The sequence below is a fragment of the Prionailurus bengalensis genome, chromosome A1, assembly GCF_016509475.1.
Source record: "Prionailurus bengalensis isolate Pbe53 chromosome A1, Fcat_Pben_1.1_paternal_pri, whole genome shotgun sequence".
Taxonomy (NCBI): Eukaryota; Metazoa; Chordata; class Mammalia; order Carnivora; family Felidae; genus Prionailurus; species Prionailurus bengalensis.
Window position 1 is genome coordinate 173,143,906 of NC_057343.1, and position 24,894 is coordinate 173,168,799.

Sequence of the window (24,894 nt, forward strand, 5' to 3'; positions counted from 1 at the left end):
TAAGTGCTGGAGCCACGATAGCCTTGCTTGCTGCGGGGGGAGGGGGACGCGGTTTTCCCTCGCACTGTCTGAAACCGGTGGCCTCTCCTTGGCACAGGGTCTATTGCCACATGCCAAGCCAGGAGGCAGGGGCGTCTCCCCCCTTCCCCCCACTGCAGCACAGGAGATGGATTTCCTGTGCTTCTGATCCTGGGTTTTTGACAGAAGAGGAAGAAGGGGGGAGGGGTAGGAGTCTTAAGGGGAGTCTGGTGAGAAAGCTGTTTTTGAAGCTAGAGGAGGTTTTGTTTTTATAATGCCTGTTGACAGAGTGCAATAACAGTATCTAAGGAAACGGGTAGAGGACAACAAAGAATGGAACATATTCATGGCGAGGAGCAAATGCTCTAGCCCATTGAAAGGCTTTTTTTCCTCCCTGGCCACAAGGACATATGCAGTGGTAGCCAAGAGGGGATACAAAGCTGCTGCTGATGGCTGATGTGAATCTAGTGGACAGGGCTACTTCAGAGAGGAGGAAGGGGAGGAGGCAGATACTGCAGAGCTTGAGTGATGGTTTTGGTTGATTGGAGAAATTTTGGTCACCAAAGTGCCTGCTTTTGCAACACATCTAAATGAACAGTAGTCTCTGAATAGGGTGGCAAAAAGATACCAGCGTCTTTGTTAGTTACAAGTCGAAACGGTAGTGGCATTTTGTAGATGACTGCAGCAGTGCTCTTCTCCCTCTGTTAGACTGAAAAGACAACTGCAGAGGAATAAGAAACCTTGCAGCAATGCTGGTGGTAGAACTCCTTTTACAAGAAGCCATAGTTTATAACTGTAAACTGAATAGGAGAAAAAAAAATACTTAATTTTTTAAAGTAGGAAAAATACCAGGCTGTGAATGTTTTGGCAGTGGGATGTATCAGACACTTGATTCTACATCATAGAAGAGATGTTCAAATTCTTTCCTTTAACGTAAATCCTATAGGAAATGTTAATAAATTATGTATGAAGCAGTGTGGCTCTTTTCCTTTGTTAGTGTAGCTTTATGCCATCAACTAGGTTGTTCGAGAATAAATCACTATAATGTGAATTACTTTATGAAAAATTAGTGATAAATTTTTCATAGGCTTAAGATTTAAGATCTGTATTAAGTAATTTTATATTACTTTTGGTTACTTTTAGATATTATTGAATAAACTCCAAAGGCAGATATTTTAAATTAAAGCACCAAGGTTTTTCTTTTAGATTTATTTGTTTAGTAAACACTCACAAGATATACTCTTGATACAGAGTGTTTTCATTGCACTTATTTTTTTCTTGCTAAAAACATGGTTTCAGATTAAATATGATTTTAAATACCTTATCTTTATGCATATTATGACAGCCAGCCTGCCACACCTCCCTACTCCCTGAACTGGATGGCATTGGCTTTGTAAAGCCCTCGAGGATCAGGGACAGTGTCTCTTAAATAGTGCTTATGTGGTAGAAAGTCTTCTGAGAACCTATAATTTTGTTTTAGTAATTTTTTTCAACATATTAAGGAATTGGACTTGAATAAATTAGACTATGTAAAGTTTTCACTGATAAATTAAAGCAATTTTGTTCTTTATTTAAACAATTATTTCTACTTTAAGAATTATTTGATCGTGTATATCAGGGTTAATAGTCCTTAAGATCTCTTTTTTTAAATCTGATGGAAACTGCAGCTAGAATTAAAGATGTCACATTAAAGTTTCAAATGAAATTTACTAGCTAATACCAGTCATTTCTTTGAACCTCAGTTAGCATAGTCTTTGGGAGTTTATGGTTATCTTATTTTACTATTTAAATACCTCGGTGTAGCATTATTTTCATTTTAAAGTGTTAAGAGTATTCTTAACTATGTTGTGACTTTATCCAAGGTCATGTATTGTAAAAGGATATAAAGGGCATAGGTCTATAAAATATTTCATAATATCTCTTACTACATAATATACAGAATAGTATGTCATAGAAATTATTTGAAAAGTAATATGTCATTGACAAATTATTCATTAAATGAAAAATAAATCTTACTTGGTTTTGAGTTTCTAACCATGATAGAAGAATGCTTTGTAAAATATCTGCTAGCTAAGCAAATGGAGAGACAGCAGTTTTCATAATGACATTCATAACATCCTTTTTTTTAAAAAGAGCATCTCAATCATATGCACACTTTTAAATAGAATAACATTAAATTTTAGTACTTTCTGGAATTAAATAAATAACTAAATTAAGAAAAGTTTATTTCTTTCCTCTTGTGGTGTGAAATACCTAACATAAGACTGAACTGTTGATTTTTGTGGTCTTTGAAATTGAACTTTAAGGAATTCAAAAGTTAAATATTCATAAATATGCCCGAGAACTGAATCAAAAGCTATTTATTGACGCTGTGTGGATTTTTGTCCTATCATTTTTCTCTATTTTTTAGTGTCATTAATTACACATAATTTAACCAGTCTTTTTATATTAAATGTTATTCTTCATTTTGACCTTCCCCCTTCCTGCTCCCCTTCCTTCCTTCCTTCCTTCCTTCCTTCCTTCCTTCCTTTCTTTTCTTTCTTTCCAATCTGAGTGGAATATTACTTAGCCCACAAGATGAGATAGAGCACTTTAATATAGAGAAGATGAATAGTACTCAAGGGAGTACATTCACTACATATTTGAGTACCTACTAAAATGCCAGACCTGTAAAATGTACTGGAGAATCAAATAAAACATGGAAACTTACCTCCAAAAAAGAGAACTAAGTGAAATGTCATTGCTAGTTAAAGACTGATTGCTTTGGCTACTCCTAGGATCTTTAAGGGTTTATATCACCTAAAGTATCGTCTAATTTAGAGAAATTGGTAGTTTGCGATTTGAAACACCATGCTTTATAAAATCTGATTGGAATCACAGATGATTCTGAAAAGTAAATTACTTTCAAATATTAAGTGTCTTGACTATAAAGTGAGAAGTTTGGATGAAATGATTTCTAGATCTTCTAGTTCTAATAGTCAATAATCTGTGGTTCTTGATTTCTGTCAGGTCAGCTTCTAGAAGGAAAGGTACACCAGCTCTTATTTTGGTATAGGTGGCTTCTCACATATTATGTAAAAGATACGTTCTCAAAAATTATTTTTTGTAAATCAAATCGTGACATCATCAATCCATATAGGGCAAGCCTTATCCCCTTTATTCCCACACCCTACACCCACTCCCTTTTTACGCACTCATTCAAATGTGTTCTTAAACATGCATCAGTTCTTGTGAAATAGTTAGCATGTGTCGTAACTCCCTAACTTTTTAAGGCTGAATAATATTGTATGTATACCACATTTTGTGTATCCATTCATCTGTGGGTGGACTCGGTTTTCTTCCATCTTCAGGTATTGTGAATAATGTTGCTGGGAAGGTGGGTGTACAAATAATCTCTGAGTCCCTGCTTTCATTCCTTTGGGGTATGTACCCAAATTTGTTTTTTAATTTACATAATTTTTGAACATTTTTAATTCAATACTGTTTTTAAGATCTACATATCTTATTTTATGTCTGTGTAGTTTTTTGTGCTAACTCTTCTGTATAGTGTTATGTAGTATCTATCATTAGTCCTCTGGGAGGGTCCTAGGTTTTTTCCAAATCTCTTTTTACCACACACACTGCTACATTGTACATCCTACGACATGACTCTTTATAGACTATGTTAGTTTCATACTGCATAAAAAGTTACTGCAAATCTTAATGGCTTAAACAGCAAATATTTATTATTTTAGAGTTTCTGTGGAGCAGAAATTCAAAGTGTAGTCTGGCTTACAATCTCATGAAGTTTCGGTCAAGATGTCAGCCAGGGCTACAGTCATCTGAAGGTTTGACTCAACTGGAGAATCCGCTTCCAAGATGGATCTCACATAGCCTGTTTCTCTTGACTTTTGGCAAGAGGCCTCAGTTCTTTGCCATAGGCCTCTCCATGGAGCAGCTTGAGTATCTTCTTGACAGGGCAGCTGGCTTTTTCCCTTGATCCCAGAAAGAAAGATCAAGAAGTAAGCCATCTAAGACATAGTTTCAAAAGTCACACCGCTACCATATTTTCTTTATTAGAAGTGAGTCATTAAGTCTAGCTCACACAAGGGAAGATAAATTAAGCTCTACCTTTTGAAGGAATAGGGTCAAAGAAATTGTAGATATGTTTTAAACTACATGGCCAATGAGAAATTTCAGTGGAATGAATTTATTCCTAGGAGAGGGATCTCTGGATCATAGGGCATTTTTTCTTATTGCTGTTGTAACAAATTACCACAAATCTGGTGGTTTGAGACCACACATTTATTATCTTACAGCCCTAGAGGACAGAAGTCTAAAATGGTTTTCACTGGTTCAAAATTAAAATAGCAGCAGTACTGCATTTCTTCCAGAGGCTACAGGGGAGAATCCATTTCCTTTTTTTCTAGCTTCTAGAGGCCACCTCTATTGGCTTGTAGCCCCTTCTTCTGTCTTCATTGTCAGCAGCATATTAAATCTCTCTCTGACTCTGACCCTTTGTTTCTGTTGTCACATATGCTTTTCTGACTCTGACCCTTCTGTCCCCTTAGAAGAGCCCTTGTGATTACCTTAGGTCCAGCTATATAATTCAGGAAAATCTCCCCATGTCAAGATCCTTAACTTAATCATATCAAAGTCCCTTAAGCTATGTAAAGTAACACGTTCATGGGTTTCAGGGATTAGGATGTGGACATCTTCTTGGGGCCATTGTTCTGTCTACTGTAGGCATATATACACACAGTTCTTTATTTTTTTTTAAGCTGAAGTTTTGTAGTTTTTGTTTTTAAGTTAGTTATACTTTTGGGGATGAAGGTTACTTTTTTAGGTAAATTCAGATTTTCGAGTACCAGATTTGTTTAAAGTATAGGGTATAATGTCACTCATATGGTAAATATAACATTGAAGAGTATTGAAATAATATTCCACCAACTACTTTTAGATTTTTGGTTTTATTATCACTTAATCTATGTCAGTGTATCACCTACTTCTGATATGGTTTATAATAGAAACGTTAAAGCAACATGGCCTCCTACCTTTTAGGCTCGTTATCATACCATTTCTGTAGCTACTCTGTCCAAACCTCTTCTTCCTCACAGTATGAAGTCACCCAACCACAATGTGGTTCCAGACCATATTTATGCTCTTACTTCCCTCTTTTCCCTGATTCCTCTACACTGGATTTCAGCTAAATTAAATTGCTATCTATTTTCCCAAATATACATCATTTTTCTAACCTCTGAACTTTGATCATGCTGTTCCTTTTTCTGAAATACTAACCTCTTACCTTTATGTTTGTTACTATTTATGCCATCTTTCAAGTCCCTTCTTAAATGGCTTTTGCATTCTCAATGTTTTTCCTAATTTTCTCAGCAAGGTATTACTTCCGTAGCATTCTATCAAATGTTTTTTAATACAAATTTGTATTTTTTTTTTTTTTTTTGAGAGAGAGAGAGAGAAGGCGTGGAAGGGGGAGGCAAAGGGAGAGGGAGAGAGAATCTTACGCAGGCTCCATGCTCAGCACGGAGTCGGATGCAGGTTCTCAATATCATGATCATGATGTTATGACCTGAGCCAAAATCAAGAGTTAGATACTCAACCACCTGAGCCACACAGGAGCCCTGTATTTGCCCTCGGATTGTAAATAGTTTGCATCTTAGCCTGGTTCCCCTGTAAGTCAGAATCTTGAGACAAGGCCTTGGATGAAGTACTTTTTTTAGGAAGTGATTCTAGGAATAGAGGGCTAGAAAGAGTTAAGTGAAAAGGGACAGCCAGAATAAGTATAGATTCTCAAGTCAGTTGTCACTTTGGAAAACGGTGGCTTGATCTGTTAGGACTTTCTGAGGAACCGCATAGAATTAATTATCCAACCATAAAAAGAGTATATATACTAGCTTCCATTCCCCTTTAGTCAAAGATTGCCCCATCAAACATTCATTCTTTTATCGGTTGTACATGCATGAATGTCGGGGACCCATGCTGGGGTGTCTCTAAGACAGAAAGCAAAAGATACCCGGTATAGCTAATGTACAGTCAGTTTACATCTGAAGTTAAAGGCAACCAAGAGAATGTAAGGTAGTACACAAACATCTGATACATTTGTATACTCACCTGATTTACCCATGCTGCTAGAATATTACTCCTTTGCTAGATAATAAGATACTTGAGAATAAGGAATGTTTCAACTTATCTTTCTCCTTGCATTGGTCTCATAAGGCTCTTGTGACAGAGTACCACAGACTAGCGGCTTAAAACTGTAGAAATCTATTTCTTTACAGTTCTGGAAACTAGAAATCCGAAATCAAGGTGTCATCAAGATTGGTTCCTTCCTGGAGATACTAAGGGAGAATCTATTCCGTGTCTCTCTCCCTAGCTCCTGGTGGTTGCTGGCAATCTTTGGCATTCCTTTGCTTGCAGCTCCCAGTTTTTGCCTCCATTGCCTCCACTGGAGCAAACTCCAGTTTTTGCCTCCATTGTTACATGGCATTTTCCCTCTGTCTTGGTGATTCCATCTCTTCACTTAGTCTTGTTTTAAGGATACCAGTCATTGGATTCAGGGCTCACCTTAATCTGTTAAGACCTTATCTTAACTTGATTACATGTGCAAAGACCTGCTTCCAAATAAGGTCACTTTTCAGAGATACTAGGGGCTACCTACCTGTGATTCAATGTATCTTTTTGGAGAACACATTTCAACCTAACAAAATCTCTATATAATATTTGTATGGTGTCTTGTGAATAGTAAATTGTCAAATGTTTGTTGATTTCAATTGTATAGCCATAGAGAGAAATCCATCATCTTACTATTTAAAAAAAATTTTTTTAACGTTTATATATTATTGAGAGAGAGAGACAGAGAGAGAGAACGCATGTGCCCATGAGTGGGGGAAGGGCAGACAGAGAGGGAGACACAGAATCCAAAGCAGGCTCCAGGCTCTGAGCTGTCCGCACAGAGCCCGACAGGGGGCTTGACATCACAAACCGCGAGATCATGACCCGAGCCAAAGTTGGACATCTAACCAACTGAGCCACCCAGGCGCCCCCATCATCTTACTATTTTAATGGAAAAGTCATCTTAGACATTCTTTGAACTTGTATCCTCTTTTTCTCTTCCTTGCTCTCTGTGGCTGATAAAGCACTGCTTCAGTTTATTCCTGCTTGTTATTTGTCTTTTTGTGGCTGTCACAGAATAAAGCATTTGGGAATTAACAAAAGCTAAGTATTCGAGAGGTGGCTGGGTGGCTCAGTCAGTTGAATGTCTGACTCTTATTTTGGCTCAGGTCGTGATCTTGTGGTCCTGAGATTGAACCCCGCATCAAGCTCTGCACTGAGCATGGAGCCTGCTTACGATTCTCTGTCACTCTCCCTCTGCCCCTCTCCCCCGTTCATGCTCTCTCTCTCTCTCTCTCTCCTAAAAACAACAAAATCTGTCTAAGTGTTCAATAATAAACTTTGTCTTAAAGGTGGAGAAAACAAAACTCATCAAAAACTCAGCAGCAGCAGAAAGACTCATTGGCTGGAGAGGACAGGAAGATTTTATGTTAAGGCAACAGAACTATGCCTTAAACGATGGAGATACTGCAAAGCAGAGGAAAAAAAGGAAGGGACATTCAAAAAGGAGACAAATTGTGAACAAAAGTACAAAATAGTCTACACGGGATAATGAGGAGGGATTTGAGAAGGGTTATATTGAGACCTAGTAGAACATAAGTTTGGAAGTTTGGTAGACTTAACCGATATAACAGGTCATGAAAACCACATAAAGATAGTATTATATGGTCTTTAAAAGCATGAGCATTAGAAACAGGAGTTTGAAATCTGGCTTAGCAACTTGATTTGTGTTCTTACGAAAATTATTTAGCATTTTGAAGTCCCATCCCTTAACTCTAAAATGGTGAGTGATAGCTACCTTACAGTTTTGAAGATTAAATGAGATATATATGTAGGGTACTTGTACTACATAGTGTATTTTAAGTATGCAATAAATGGTAGACTTTATAAATGTCACATACCAAATACACAGAAAAGCACATATAAAGGATTTTAAGTGATAGAACTTTTTACACTTTTTCCTTTTTTAAAATTTCAGTGGGTTATTTCTGAAAATTAGTCATGTTCTTCGCCACAAGGCAAACCTTAAAAAATTCTGAATAGTAGCAGTTTTGAGGGCAACAGTCTCCAGTCTAATAAATAATCAGTTAGTGGCAATAAAAAAATGACTCAAGTCATTTTATACACTTAATAATTGAGAAAGATCTAGTTTCCCCCTAGATCAAAGAGGAAATCTATTGAAGTTATGAATTGTCAAGAAATAAAAAGGAAAACACTTTATACTAAAACCTATGGGACATAGCCAAGCTTACACTGAGAAGAAAATTAATACCCTTAAGTACTTATATTATTAAGATAGAAATTGATAAACGAACATGTAAATAGAGTAAGGAAATAAATGAATTAATATTCAGTTTAAATAACAAGAACAAAATAAATCAGTTGGAATTAATGTAATTAGTTAAGGATAAATACAGAAATGAGTAAAGTAATAAACTTGTAGAAAGGATATATAACACCAAAAGTTTATTTTTTTGGTAAAGATCAATAAAACAGATGAAACACTACCAAGTCTGATTAAGAAAACAAAGGACCAAAAGAGCACAAATAAGAAAAGTGGCAAATTTTTAAATGAGAGAACATGTACAACTCTGTGGTAATCCACTTGAAAAGCTAGAAGAAATAATTTACTGGTGAACTATTAATGAATCAAATAATAAAAACTTAAAAGGAAAATGCCTAAAAATTATTTACTGAAATCTTAAGAGCAAGACTATAAAATGGTGAAACACTAAACCATTCCTATTAAAATCAGGGATAAGATCACTATGCAACGTTATTTTGAAGTTTCAAGCTAACAAGATAAGGAATGTGTAAATACTGGGAAAGAAGAGACAAAAATTATCTTTACTTATAACTTATATAATTATACCCAGAAAATACATAAGAAAAACTATTAGAATTTATAGGATAATTTGAGAAGGTGGGTGCATAAGGAATATGTATTAAATAAAATCAGTAGTTCTTACCGGTATTAGCAGTATCTGGCATGGAATGGTGTTTATTCACAGCAAATAAAACAACAACAAAAAAACAAATAAATTTGATAGAAAAGGCATAGGAACGTTTCTTGAAAAAAAACTAGAAAATTTGATTGAAGGACTTGAATTATTCATGACAGAGAGAAGTTAGATTTAGTATCATAGAAATGTAATCTGCCTCAAATTAATAGAAATGTAATGCAATAACACTTCTAAGTATACATGAGAGTTTAGCAAATGATAAGAAATAACATTTCTGTTCAGTGGAAAGGAAATGTTTTATTTAATAAATAGTGCTGATATAATTGGTTCTCCATATGGGAGACAATAAAGTACTATACTCATACCATATATAAAAACAGCAATTCTATATGAATTAAAAACCTTAAAGTAAAAATAGAGTTTCTCATGCCAGCTAGTAAATTAATCACTGGCATTTATCACCTCTTTCTCCTAAGACCCCATTTAAGTGATAGTAAAAAAAAGTTTTTTTTAAGGTATGTACTTATAATGCCATAGAGTGAGAGGGAACCAAATAGAGATTGCAGCAAATTTCTGGAAGATGAAGAAATCATGGAAATTAAAAATGATTGCTAAAAATTAATCGAGGACCTTAAGACTTCTTAGTTCTCTGTTGTTTCCAGCGTAGCAGGTTGTTTCCTGTTATTTAAAAGTGAAATACTGGGGCGCCTGGGTGGCGCAGTCGGTTAAGCGTCCGACTTCAGCCAGGTCACGATCTCGCGGTCCGTGAGTTTGAGCCCCGCGTTGGGCTTTGGGCTGATGGCTCAGAGCCTGGAGCCTGTTTCCGATTCTGTGTCTCCCTCTCTCTCTGCCCCTCCCCCATTCATGCTCTGTCTCTCTCTGTCCCAAAAATAAATAAACGTTGAAAAAAAAAATGTTTTAAATAAATAAATAAATAAAAGTGAAATACTAATCTTGAGAATTTTTCAGTAGCCTTTGAAACTATCTGGGCTACCTTGGGGTGTTTAAATACCTGAAATTATCTGGGCTACCTTGGGGTGTTTAAATACCAGAATTGGAAATTCATGTTCTGGGCCAGGTGTCAGCAAACTGCCATTGTCTTTGTAAAATAAGTTTTATTGGAACATGGTCATGCCCATTTATTTAGGTATTATCTGTGGCTGCTTTTGTGTTAAAACAAAAAGGTGATTGTGACAGAAATCTTAGGGCTCACAAAGCCTTTTCAGAAAATGTTTGCCAATTCAGGTAATTTTGGTGGCCATCTTGGAGCTTGTCCTTACTGGGAATAGGCTTGGATAGACTCCAGCCAAAGTAAGTAGGCATTTACAGAATGCAAGGAAAGGAAGGATTGAGCAAAGAATATAGCAGATAGGAAACTGAATATCATCACCTATTGGGTCTTAGTAGAGAATAGGAAGAGAAGTAGAATGGAAGATAAGGACCTGCATTGGTTGTTAAATAAAGATAAAAGAATTGGGTGCCAGGGTGACTCAGCCAGTTGAGTGTCCGACTTTTTATTTCCGCTCAGGTCATGACCCCAGGGTTGTGGGATTGAGCCCCATGCTCGGTTCTGCACTGAGCATGGAGCCTACTTAAGATTCTCTCTCTTCCTCTGCTCCTCTTCCCTGCTCATGTGTTCTCTCTCTCTGTCTCTCTAAAATTTAAAAAGAACATTTTTTAAAGAAGAAGAATTAAAAATAGGTGAGGACTCTGCTTGGAATTAAAACTTTTTTTTTTAGGTGGGAGGGAGGGGAGGGTGGGTGATGGGTATTGAGGAGGGCACCTTTTGGGATGAGCACTGAGTGTTGTATGGAAACCAATTTGACAATAAATTTCATATTTAAAACAAACAAAACTTTTTTAATATAATGATTTTTGTATCTGACAAACTTCTTAAATTTTCATAATTTAAAATTTTTATCCTTTGTTAATGCCTCTCCAATCATTATTCTTTCAAAAAAATTTACTGTGCTAATTAGTAAGTAGGACTTTAAGGATTGTGTTGAATGAAAGTGGTAATAATAGACATCCTTATCTTATTCTTCATTTTAAAAAGAATGCCCCTAACATTTCACTGTTAAAAATGTTTAGCTTTTGCCAGCTTCCATTATGTTTCCAGTTTATTAAGAGTTTTTTTTCTTGCATAGCTGATGACTTTTATCAAATGATTTTTGTCTATTGAGATGATCATATGATTTTTCTTATATAATATTTTAATGTAGTGAATGACACATAAATGATATAATGTTAAAGTATCCTTTGATTCATAGGATAACCCAGCCTGATTCTGCTATAGTTTCTTTACTGTATACTAATATATCCTGCTTCCTGATACTTTGTTCAGGATTTTTGTATTAATATTCATGATAATATTAGCCATAATTATTTTTCCACTACCTTTGACTTTTATATCATAATTGTATTGGCCTGATAGAATGCATGTTAACTATTATTTCTATTCCTGGGAAAGTTTTATAAAGTTGGAATGATTTGTTTCTTAAATGTTTGGTAGAAAGTGTATGTAAAACTGTTTGGATCTGGTGTTTTTTTGTGTTGGGAAAAGAAGGGAGAAAATATTTACTGCTCCAATTTTTCAATAGTTATAGAACTATTAAGGTTTTCTATTTCTTCTTAAATCAGCAACGCCCTTCCAAATTTTATTCATATTCTGTATTTGGTCTCTTCTCTCTGTCTAATCATATTTAGCCTTTTCAGAGAACCAACTTTTTGCTTTAATCTTCAAACTCTACTAAAAGGTATCAAAGAAGGCTTCTCAGCAGACCTCAGACCTTTTTTTTTCTAGAGACAATAACTGTATTTTTGTATATCCTTTCGGTGACATTTTTTATGCTTACACAGTCCTTTTAATATAACAGGATGGACCATATGAGATGCAATGACCTGCACTCTTTTGGGGTTTTGGGGGGGGGGGGTTGCCTTTTTTTTCTTAACATCAACTTCATTCTTTTTAATGCCAGTGTAGTATTCCACTGCACAGTTGTATCCTATTTATTTAAAAGTAGGTATGCTTTCATACCAAATAAAAACTCCCACTTGCTTGAAGTAACATACCTGATCTTTTACTCCTACTCTACAGACATCATCAGAGAACTCCAAAAGAGGGTGTATTCCATTTAAATATCTTTAATTAAAAAACAAACTGTTTCCATAATTTAAGTGCAATATAATGTTCTTAAACATTTAAATCTCTGTTCCTTCTCCGATTCATATTAGTGTGTAATATGAGTAGTAGATGCGATTTTATCTATTTTCTTATGGCTGTCCTTTTGCCCAGTGCCCATATTTAAAGCCCAACTTTTCACATGTATTTGAAATGCTACCTTCATTATGACTAAATTTACATGTATTTACTTATGGATTTGTGTGTGTGTGTGTGTGTGTGTGTGTGTGTGTGTGTGTGTTCCCATGGTTGACCTATTCAAATGATGATATCCTAAGTTTTAAAAACTTTTTTAAAAACTTTTTAAAATAAGGTTATTTATTTTTGAGAGAGAGCACGAGCTGGGGAGAGGCAGAGAGAGAGACAGAGACAGAGACAGAGACAGAGACAGAGACAGAGACACAGAATCTGAAGCAGGCAGGCTCTGAGCTGTCAGCATGGAGCCTGACACAGGGCTTGAACCCCAACCTGTGAGACCATGACCTGAGCCAAAGTCGGGTGCCCAACCAACTGAGCCACCCAGGCACCCCCAAAAATGACTTTGGACTTAAAAGAGTTGGAAAAATAGTATAGTAATTTCCTGTATACCCTTCACTCAACTTCCCAGCTTCCCATAATGTTAACATCTTACATATTCACAGTACAAGTATCAGGACTAAAAAATGAACGTATTGGTACAATGTAGTTAACTATATACTTTTTTTTATTTATAAAGGCTTTGTACAATATTTTAATATGTGGTAGTTCTAGTCCTTCTCTTTTTTCATATTTTCCCTTTTTTGCTTATTTTTCCAAATGTCTAGCTACAGAAAACAAATGAAAACAAACCTTATGTAGCATTTTTACTGGGACTGTATAAGATTTATAAATTAAGTTGGGGGAAATGACATCTTCATGATACTGAATCTTTATGTACATGAACAAGGTGTGTTTATATTTCCTCATATATGTTTTGACTCTTTGTTTACTTTATGCCTAAGTATTTTATACTCCTAAAAATTAGAAATAGGGACTTTTCCTTCCATTTCATCTTCTCTCTGATTTCTCTTTGCACATAAAAAGGAAAGATTTCTGTATGTTTTGGACTATGCTAAATACCTCAGTTACCTTATAGTAATATTTAGTTGATTCTTTGGGATATTCTAGGTATATAATTATTTCATCTGCCAATTTTATTCCTTTTAACTTCATTACTCTAGTGCAGTGAGTAACATAGGGGTAAAAATGGGCTTCCCTGACTTTGGAAATAGATCCACTGTTTTCACATTAAATATGGTGCTGGCTTTGGGGCTGATGTCATGTTAAAGAAGAGTCCTTTTACATTCAGTATGCTCAACCAAGAACGGGCATTGTATTTGTAGAACATCTTTTCATCACCTTTGCCAGGATCATATTTTGTTTTCTGTGTAGATCTATTAGTATGTTCAATGATGTCGATTTTCTGATAGTGATTTTTATTATAAATTTTAGATTTTCTTTCTCTTTGCTGTTAGTTTTGATTGATTACATTTTCTAGAAAATTACCTATTTAAGTTTTCAAGTTTATTTGCATACAGTTGAGCAAAGTAGTCTTTTAGGATTCTTTTGCTTTGTTCTCTTTCTGTTAGTATTTTCCTCTTATTACCACCTAAAAGTGCTAGCAAATACATATTTTTTAATCCATCAAAACAAAACAATAAAAACAGTTTCACTGATTTAAAAAAAAAATGATTCCAGACTTCTTACATTAGTAATAATGATAACTCCAAATTTAATTCTAATTGAATATCTTACCAGCCTGCAACTTTTCTTCCTCCTTGCGTTAATTTCTTCAGATACTTCTAAGTTTGTTTTTCATACTCTCATTAAAGTGAAAGATTCAGAGGTTTTATTAATTTCATGAGCTAAATTTTCAGTTTTTTAATGTTGTTGAGTAACTTGCAATTAAGATCTATTTGGCATGTAATTCTAATGATTCTATAAAAGGTGTTCTAAAGTAAATTTATGATTTCTCAAATTTTGCATCAAGCAGTTTTAACTTAGGGAAGAATGGTTGCAACTATTTAAAAGAATACAAGGGAGTATTACTCCATGAAACATCTTCTTGTTCCTATCAAATTATGATTGTGATTCTGGAAGGGGGGAAAAGTGTTCAAATGTTTTAATTATCCATATGATGGGTTGAATTTTTTCCCTTCAGTAAAGAACGCTTCGTCTATGCTCATTTTGCCCAACTGGCTCTTTCTGTGATTGTGTGAGGTCTCCATGTCTTCACATACCTGTGTATACCTGTCTCTTTCCAGTGTTAGTTACCTTTAATATTTTATTATTTTAGTGCAAAGTTGCCTGTTAAAATGTTACTTGAAATAAAGAATTTCAGGGCTTGCATTATTAAATTCTGTCAGTTCCTCACTTCTGCTACATGGTTTTTAATATATTTTCAGACCCGCTTGTTAATGGGATGATGTAAAGCAGATTAATGATCATACCCATGAGTTTCTCTTTCATTTTAGAGATGTCTCTGTACTTTTCAAGTGGCTGAATTACTTCTTTACCTTTTGTCCCTTGGTCACAGGACAGAAGCTTAAAACAGATTGACATTGGGTCTTTCTAAGGAAGATATGTTACATGTGTCTTTTTATAACATATGTTTACATAGCACTTTTATTTTCAACCTGCCTTTTCTTACTTAATTCTAACAGTATCCCTGTAATATACGTGCTGCAGAAGAAAGCACTAACAGTATCCCTGTATTTGTGCAGATAGTAGTAGATAGCCATTTTACAAATGGTGAAAGGAATTAAAATGCAGGGACAAAGATTAAACCATGACCAAGCCTGAAATTAAGACCTGGGTCTCCAAATACAAATCTAGTTCTCATTGTTTTCAATCGTAAAGATTTTTGTCAGTGATTGGCCACCTCCCACGACTCACTTTCCTCCTCAGATGACAATGGGTTGCACCAAATATATCATTAACTCAAAGAAATGGCTATATCAGAGTCCTTTGTTTTTCCTTGTTAAGGGCCTTCCAGTTGCTGAACTCCAATATTGTCTTGACTAGTTAGTGTTATAACCTGGCTGCCTTGATTTGTGTAGTGGATTTTATTACAGAAGCATCTTCTTATGTCAAGATCTTTAAGTATCGTTTACAGACAAACTTTTGTAATACTTTTTAGTTCTAAAAGAATTAAGGTAGGCAGAATTTTATTTATTCTAAATTGTGTTTGGGATTAAACTAAAAAGAGAATCTGGGTCTTCTGAACTTGGTTAGTCTTAATCTAACTCTTAGCAGTCTCTAATTCTTCATACTAAGGATCTCTTACTACCTAGCTATCTTCCATGTCTTTCTTTTCTTCCTTCTTCTTTCAAAGTGATGTAATTAATTGCCAGTCTACCTCACTTCTCTTTGACAATTTCTACTTCCAAAATCATCAATTTTCTTTAAATGTCTTTTGGCCTCATTCTGAGCACAGTGGGTCCAAAGACCACATATGCTATAGCATGGCCTATTATATTCATCTTTTTTAATACATGTAATAGAACTTTGTATTAGTAATTCTTATTTTTCATCTTCCTATCAAAAAGATTTGAGTTCTCAATCTAGGGCTGTCCTTTGTATTCATTCTGTTAAGTGGCTACCTTTTTAATGAGGCCTTCTTGAAAGTTCAGAACTAACTACTTCCCCATGGATGATACTTAAGACTGTCCTTCTATCAAAGTGACAAAATGTAATACCTAATCTCATTAATTCACTCTGACTTTAAAGTTATGTAGCTATTGGACAAAATCCATAAATAACGTTACCAATATAAATTTCTTATCAATGCTTATACTTCATTACATAAGTTTTGCCTGTAAGACCAGTTAAAGTATCTTTGAAAACTTGAAGAAAGTCCTAACCTGACAGAAATCTCATCCACCTGTGAAAAGGCAAATGTAATCAAACACTACTGAGGTTCTCTTCTATTTTATTCCTCCTTGTCTTCAGCTAAGACTCCAGTGTTTCATCCTCTTAGAAAGATGCTGCTTGAACAATATTGGTTTGAAACCATTACTGCTAATTAACACAGTTCTTATTAAATGTCTCCAGAGTTTTGTTTCTTAATCCCTTTCTTTATAAACAAGCAGCCATGATTTTTTTAGTAGTGAATTTCAAAATCCTTTTTAACCTTATAGGTCCAAGGGTAGCCAAGGATGGCTGCAGCTTCATATGATCAGTTGTTAAAGCAAGTTGAGGCACTGAAGATGGAGAACTCAAATCTTCGACAAGAGCTAGAAGATAATTCCAATCATCTTACAAAACTGGAAACTGAGGCATCTAATATGAAGGTATCAAGACTGTGACTTTTAATTGTAGTTTATCCATTTTTATTCAGTATTCCCTCCTGTAAACTTGGGGTTAGATACTTTGCTTACTTAAACGTGTATTTTAAGTTCAGCAGTAATATGTAAACTCCTTCCTGCAAAAGTTAACATGTATGTTTTGACCAAAATGTATTAAATTAATCCAGCGAATCATGTAGAGAAAATAATCGTAAAACCCCAATTACTAGTTAGTTCTTAGTTGTTTTTAAGCTTAAAAATAAGAGACCAGCTTTAGCATCACTATACTGAGGCTGGGTGTTCTGTGTAATTCATAGAAACTAGTCTCACAACTTTAGAGTGTACCTTAATTATTAAAGATAGTCTTCCTCCCCAGCTGTCCAGATCTTGTCTCCACTTAAGTGCTATAGTGATAAATGATCAAGAAAAATGGAATTCCCTAATGGGAAAAGTCCAGAACTGAGAGTCAATACCTGGTCCTATTCCTTTTTTTTTGCCACAAGTCAAGTTGTATCACCTTTAGAAACGCTTCTGGACTTAAGGTGCCTTATTTGGAAAGTACAGGCATCACACTAGCCTAGATGCTTTCCATGACTCTTTCAAGTCCTGAAATTGGTTTGCCAAATAGCATTGAAAAGTTGTGATAACCTCCAAGAAAAGTTATAAAATACTCAGTTTGTAGTGGGGAAGTTATGTTCTAATTTCAGAATAATTGAGGTTAAAATTTTAGCTATTTTAATTTCCAGTTACTTAGGCAGATTATCTTCTCACTGAACTTAATAACTTTATAAATTTGGAGATCATCAACAAAACTGTTAACCTCTTTCTCTTTTAAAAACTCTTCCTGCTTTGTGTTGTTTCTGCCTCTTGGCTATTTTAGCATCCGGGTGCCTGACCCTGTTCTTCCTATCTGTCCACTACTCTTATTCATTTCCTATTTTCTTCTAATTCTTTTTCTATGCATTTTGAGGTCTCCCTTATTCTTCAAGCTTCTGTACATCGCTGAACTAGTTTGCTCCTCTCTTACCCTTTATAGTCAAATCATAACAGTTCAACCTTTTACTCATATGTATAATTCTGTCTATCCATAAATCTTTTTTATTCTAATTACCTATTTCTGTGGCTAAAACTGTCTTCAGTAATGATAGATCTGTAAGATACCTACTTCCAGTCCTTTTGGACATAAGGTAAACTTTAAATAAACATGTTTCCTCACCACGAACTGTGACCTTAAAAACAGCCAAATCAGTTATCTAATGGGTTAAAAAAGAATAGTTTGCTATTTTAACACTGATCAACACAATATATCTAAAATTATTGTACATGGCATGTGGTTTTAAAAGTTTGAAGATACAGAATTAAAGTTCCCTACAGGACTACTCTTTCATCTACTTTGGGAAGTATATTTTGCAAAGAACTCCTCTTGGCAGGTCTGTCTAGACCTTTATAGTACATAATTTTGACATCCCTTTTAACTTTTTGCTTAAGTATTTGAGCAAATTCAGAATTAACTTTTGGGAGACATTTTAACCTACCCTTACACCCATCTCCATGCTGAAGTAGAATGTCTCAGAGTAACAATACAAGTCAGACCCTTAAATTTCTACAGTGGAATTTCAGGTTGACCACTTATCCATGCGGTACAATATTATACATCATGAATAATGAACACTTAACGTATGTCTGAATTCAACCATGAATTGATTATTACTCAGCAAGTGCTTCTGCAGACATCTTTGCAAAGACGTCCACATATTTCTTTAGGATTGGACATATGGTATCAAAGCAGTTACAACCCTATAATGAAATTATTTATGTAACTCTCCTTGAAACGCTTTAAGTTCAAAAGCATGAACTATGACCATTTGTTTTGTCTTGGAGTATTGATTTGTGAAAAGACTCTGGGAAACACTGGCACTTCCTACATTGGATTAAAGTTAATCCAAAACAGTAGTTATTTATCTCAAAATCACTTATTAATTATTCTTTGGAATAGATTATATATATAATCTTGAATCATGTTTCCTGTTCATTAACCTGGTTACCCCAAAGAAAGGCAAGGTGGGTCTTCAACTAGATAATTTAAGTATTTCTGAAATTTACACGGTAGTACCATCTAGTGGCAAAAAGAATACTATTTGCTGTTGATTACAAGGCATTGATACATATAAGCTACAAAAATATTTGTGTGTGTGTGTGTGACAGGGAAATATGTGTACAATAGTTAGAGAAATGTGAACCCTGACTATATATTTGAAAACATTAAAGAAAAGCTTATTTTTTAGGTGTAATGATGGCATTATGGTTTAGAAAGAATCCCTGTTTAAATATATGTACTGAATTATTTATAGAAGAAATAATATGATGCCTGAGATTTGTTTTCCAAATCAGTTTGAGTCAGGGAGGGGAATAGAGGAAGTGGGTATGGATATAGATGAAACAAGATCATAAGTTTATAATTATCAAGGCAGAATGTGAGGATACATGGGAGTTTGCTATAATGTTCTCCATACTTGTGTAGATATTTGACATTTTCTGTAAAAAAATAAAATAAAATGGCAAAATAAAATAGATATTTCATGGGATTTAGATGACCTGGAAACAGATAAATACAGAAATTGTAGCTAAATTTAAAAGAAATTATGTACTGTATTTTTTATTCCAGGGTTAGAACTCAGTCAACTTGATTTACTTTAAAATGCTGAGCATAGGGGTAGCTGGGTGGCTCAGTCCGTTGAGCGTCTGACTCTTGATTTTGGCTCAGGTCATGATCCCAGGGTTGTGGGATCGAGCCCTGCATCTGGCTCCACACAGCATGGAGCCTGCTGTCTCTTCCCTGCTCAGTTTATGTCTCTCACTCTAAAAAAAAAAATAATAGTAATTTAAAAAATAAAATGCTGAGCATAGCAGCAAGATAAACATGGTCATGTAGAGATGTGAAGCCTTTAAACTGAGAGATATCATGGTATAGAAAAATTATCTGTAGGTAAATTATTAATGAACCATTTATATCTTTGTTGTATTTTGTCAGAATGAAATTTTATAAATTGTTGTAGAACTTCAAAATCACATACATGTAGAGTATCTTATTTTCAGAGTATAAGAAAGAATTAGAAATAAAAACTCAGATTGACACATTTCATAACTTAATTGGAAGATTTAATTATTAAATATATTTGGTTAATGAAAAGAATATATAACTGAGATAGTGACAGAAACAGAAGTAGGTCAAGTAACAACCTCCCTGAAATGGCATAGTTGCTCATTGATAAATATTTTCTTTTCACTTATATCACCATAGAACATTTCACCTCTAATAAATAATCCTTTAATGTTTCCAAAATCTTAAAATGTTTTTAAAAATAATGTGTGGTTATATAATATAAATAATTTTTAAAACCAAATTTCCAAGACTTATAAATGCAAATGAGTATTCTCTCCTTCAAAATACATATTAATTGTAAAAACTGCCATTTCTCAAAACATTTTCTGAAATATTTAGAATTGCTCTGCAGTTGTGTTACATTTTTGTTTTTTTTTGTTTTGTTTTTTAAGTCTTTGAAATTGAGAACTACTTCCGTAAGGTTGTATGCAGTACTCAGCTCCAGGCGGTCATTCCTACTCCAACAACTAAGAAACACTGGATAAAATACAAAAATCATACTTTAAAAGACCTTGGAGAACTGTGGAGTCATCAAGGGGTATATTAACTAAAATTCGTAAGAGGAAAGATCTCTTTCTAGAGCAGAGATCACTGGTGATTTTCTTCCCCATGGATATTTACTGATTCTGAATACAGACTGCTGTTAATTACTGGCACAAGCAGGACTCCATTGGAGGAAAGAAACTGTCACAACTCTTGACAAACGTGGGCAGATGTGAAGTATTGACATATAGAGGAGCTCCAAATGCATGGCTAATTTTCCCCAATGGCATTGGCTGAGTCTTGTGAAGGATGCTGGGGATGGACTAGGAAAGCTGAATATTGGGAGGCAAAGTCCTGCTGTGAGAAGGACACATTATTTTCACACAGGAGGTCTCCTTCACAAGACATTTGCCAGATTTTTACTTTGTGGAGCAGACTAAAGACCTAAGCTCACTGCGTCCAAGGGACAGAACTTTTAGGGCTAAGGAGTCAGGTACCACCTGAGAATAAGGCTGAGCTAGAAAAGCAAAGTGAGGGGCGCCTGGGTGGCGCAGTCGGTTAAGCGTCCGACTTCAGCCAGGTCACGATCTCGAGGTCCGTGAGTTCGAGCCCCGCGTCGGGCTCTGGGCTGATGGCTCAGAGCCTGGAGCCTGTTTCTGATTCTGTGTCTCCCTCTCTCTCTGCCCCTCCCCCGTTCATGCTCTGTCTCTCTCTGTCCCAAAAATAAATAAATGTTGAAAAAAAAAATTAAAAAAAAAGAAAAGCAAAGTGAATATTCTTTAATCTTGAAATGCTTGAGAGACACAGACTTAAGGTAGGTAGGCCCTGTATCAAATATGGCTAGTTTTTCTTTTAAGATAAATGTCAGATTTGGGAGCTCTATAGGGAAGGAGGCTAAGGGCTAAGGAGACAGAAACCTATATTATTTTCAGTCTAAATTTAGGGGAGAGACACATTTACAGAACTTGGCAAATCAAATTGATGTAAATTTTGCTTGAACTGCACCTGCGGCCCATTTTTAGTTCCTGATTGGAGATCAGACTCCAGTAGTGGAAAACGCAAATGCTAAGAGAAAATATGTCTTAAGTCTCTCTTGTTCTTGTATACAACGATTGGCATACAGTTAAAAGTTACAAGAAATGCAGGAAACGAAAATGATAAATGAAGAGAACAGATAGTTAATAGAAGCAAATCCAAAGGTGATCCAGATGTTGGAATTAGGAAAGACTTTAATGTAATTATTGTAAATGTCTTGAGAAAAAGAAAAGATGGGTAAAGTGGATGAAAAGTCAGAAAATTTAGACAAAGAATTGTAATCTATAATTAAAAAGTTATTCTAGAACTGAGAAATAGTTTTACTAATAACTTACTGGATTGGGCATGTAAACACAGAATTAATGAACTAGTGAGAAGACAGAATTAGTGAACATGTAAAAAGGTCAATAGGAAATACCCAAATTAAAGCACAGAAAAATAAAAAAATGTGAATAAAAAACTTTATGTAAGAGTTATGAAGGACACAGATAGATACAGGCAAATATAATTGAAGAGGAGCCAGAAGGGACAGGGGAAGAGAATGGAGTGAAAGTAGTATTTAAAGAGATAGTTGCTGAGAATTAGTGTAAAGTTGCAAAGTTACAAAGACATGTGATAATTGATTAGACTAGTAGACTAGCAGAAATAGAGTTGAGAAAAATAGCCATACATATTTGGTCACTTGATTTATGACCAAGGCACCCCTGCACTTCATTGGGGCAAGGGTGGTCTTTTCAACAAGTGGTTCAGGGGCAATTAAATATTTGTATAAAGAAAAAAGTAAAGAGTTCAGAGCCTTACCTCTTATCATATGCAAAAATTAATTCAAGTTGGATTATAGACCTTTGTCTTTGTGAAAGACAAAATAGTGGCTTCCAGAAGGAAACATAGGGAACAGCTTCATGTTTTTAAAGTAGACAAAGATTTTGGGGCGCCTGGGTGGCTCAGTCGGTTAAGCATCTACCTTTGGCTCCAGTCATGATCTCACGGTTCCTGAGTTTGATCCCCGCATCGGGCTCTGTGCTGACAGCTTGGAGCCTGGAGCCTGCTTCGAATTCTGTGTCTTCTTCCATCTCTGCCCCTCCCCCACTTGTGCTCTGTCTCTCTCTGTGTCTCAAAAATAAATGTAAAAAAAAATTTTTTTTTTAAATAATAAAGTAGGCAAAGATTTCTTAAATAGAATGACAAAGCACTAACCATAAAAGAAAAACATAATCCCTTAAAACCAAGAACTTCTGTTAATGTTTTTAGAAGAAAATATAGGACAGTATCTTTGACGTTGGGTAGGCAAGATTTGTCAGGACACATAAAGGACTAAACAAAAAAAAAGGTATAAAATAGACTCCATCAAATTAAAAACTAAAATTAAAATCTTTTCAAAAAACTTCATTAAAATGAAAAGGCAAGCCATGGATTACAAGAAAATATTTACAATACATATATCTAATGAAGAACTCAGTATGGATAGATAAAGAATTTTTGCAAACCAGTAACCAAAAAAAAAAAAAAAAAATCCAATTTAAAGAATATGGCCAAAAGTTTGAAAAGACAATTCAAAAAGAGAGATAAATGGCCAGTAAGCACATGAAAGGGGGTTCAACATCCCTTATCATCAGGGAAATGCAGATATCATTTCACTCCACTCAAATCACTAAAATTAAAAAGACTGGTCATGCATACAGTGGAACATCAGGATGCTCATACATTGGTGGTAGGAGTATAAAATAGTACAGCCAGGTTGGAAAACAGACAGTTCTTTTAAAGTTAAATCCTATGACTTAGCATTTTAACTCCCAGATATGTACTCGAGAAGTGACTGCATGTGTTCACTAAAAGATACATGCAAGAATGTGCATAGTAGCATTCTTCATAATAGCCTCCAAACAAGTAACAACCCAAATGCCCACTAGGAGGATAAAGGATAAATCCACTTGGGTTTATTCATACAATGGACTACTGTACAGCATTGAAAAACTGTGAATTAATACATGTAATAGCATGGATGAATCTCATAAATGTTTGGTGAGCAAAAAACATGAGACACAAAAGATTATATGTTGTATGAGTCCATTTATATGAAGTGCACAAACATGCTAAACTAATTGAAAGTCTCAAAACTTTTTTAAACCTTAAATTTCAACAATTTTATTTACCTCTATGGTTACAGTTTTTATCAATAGATTTTTTTTTTAATGTTTCTTTATTTTTGAGAGAGAGTGAGCAAGTAAGGGAAGGGCAGAGAGAGAGAGGGAGACAGAAGCTTGGAAGCAGGCTCTGTGCTGTCAGTACAGAGCCTGATGTGGACTTGAACTCACGAACTATGAGATCATGACCTGAGCTGGTCAGACGCTTAACCAACTAAGCCACCCAGGTGCCCCTCAATAGATTTCTAACCATATGTACAGAAACTTTTTGAAAAAGCTCTTGTTACAAATTGTGCATATGTCAATATTTTTAAAAATTAAGCAATAGAGACCAGTAAAAAGATATCAAAATCACCCATTAAAAATTCTTTTTTAAATCAGATAACCTTTGACAGTGTATAGATTTTCCTCTCTGCACATTATATGCAGGCATGCATTTGATGGGATTATATTTTGCAGCATGCTTCTTAAAAATTGTATGTACTGGGGCACCTGAGTGGCTCAGTTGGTTAAGTGTCCGACTTCGGCTCAGGTCATGATCTTGCGGTTTTTGGGTTCAAGCCCCATGTCGAGTTCTTTGCTGACAGCTCAGAGCTTAGAGCCTGCTTTGGATTCGGTTTCTCCCTCTCTCTGCCCCTTCCCCGCTCACACTCTGTCTCTCTCAAAAATGAATTTTTTAAAAATTGTTTTTAATTTTGTGTATCATCGTAGTCTTTTCATATCAATAGTTTTAATATTGCTGTAGTTGCATAGTATTCCATTACATGGCTAATTGCCATAAGTTTAATTAATTTTTATTGTTGGATATCCAAGTTTACATGGCCTTGTAATTTGATTTTGATTTTAAGTTTTTTGCTTATTTAATTTTGAAAAGTTAGCCATATGTCCTATGATATGCCAAGGATTTCTTTTAGTTGTTGTTTTTGGACTTTTTCATCTTTATACCTTTTCTAAAAACAGTATTTTTTTTTAATTTTTTTTCAACATTTATTTATTTTTTTTGGGAGAGAGAGACAGAGCATGAACAGGGGAGGGGCAGAGAGAGAGGGAGACACAGAATCGGAAACAGGCTCCAGGCTCTGAGCCATCAGCCCAAAGCCTGACGCGGGGCTCGAACTCCCGGACCGCGAGATCGTGACCTGGCTGAAGTCGGACGCTTAACCGACTGCGCCACCCAGGCGCCCCAAACAGTATTTTTTTAATACTCATTGTTTAAAAATTACAAAACAAAAAAATGAAAAAATTGCTTGTAATTCCAGCTTCTTAGAATACCACTGTTAACATCTTGATAATTGTTTTCAGCATCAGCATCACCTGGGAACTTGTTGAAAATGAGGATTTACAGCCTGTATCCCAGGCTTACTGAATGAGCAGTCTGTGGTGCAATAGGCTTATCAGGTGATTCTGATCCATACTGAAATTTCAGACCCACACCTGTAGACTGTGGAGAAGAATCTTGTATGGAGGCCTGATCAGAACTATGCTTTAAAAGGCT

At 35.1% G+C, this 24,894-nt stretch overlaps 1 protein-coding gene across 13 annotated transcripts in view; it reads left to right on the top strand.

Moving 5' to 3' along the window:
* Positions 1–24,894, top strand: part of APC (APC regulator of WNT signaling pathway) — a 149,520-nt gene that overhangs the window by 55,419 nt on the left and 69,207 nt on the right. For 5 of the 13 annotated variants that reach the window (XM_043595400.1, XM_043595433.1, XM_043595461.1 and 2 more), the window contains exon 2: positions 16,428–16,580. The exons of the other annotated variants lie outside the window; for them this stretch is intronic. In XM_043595400.1, coding sequence (XP_043451335.1) covers positions 16,446–16,580 — 135 coding nt within the window. In that variant the 5' untranslated portion in view covers positions 16,428–16,445. The remainder of the gene's footprint in view (positions 1–16,427; positions 16,581–24,894) is intronic. 13 annotated transcript variants of the gene reach the window in all.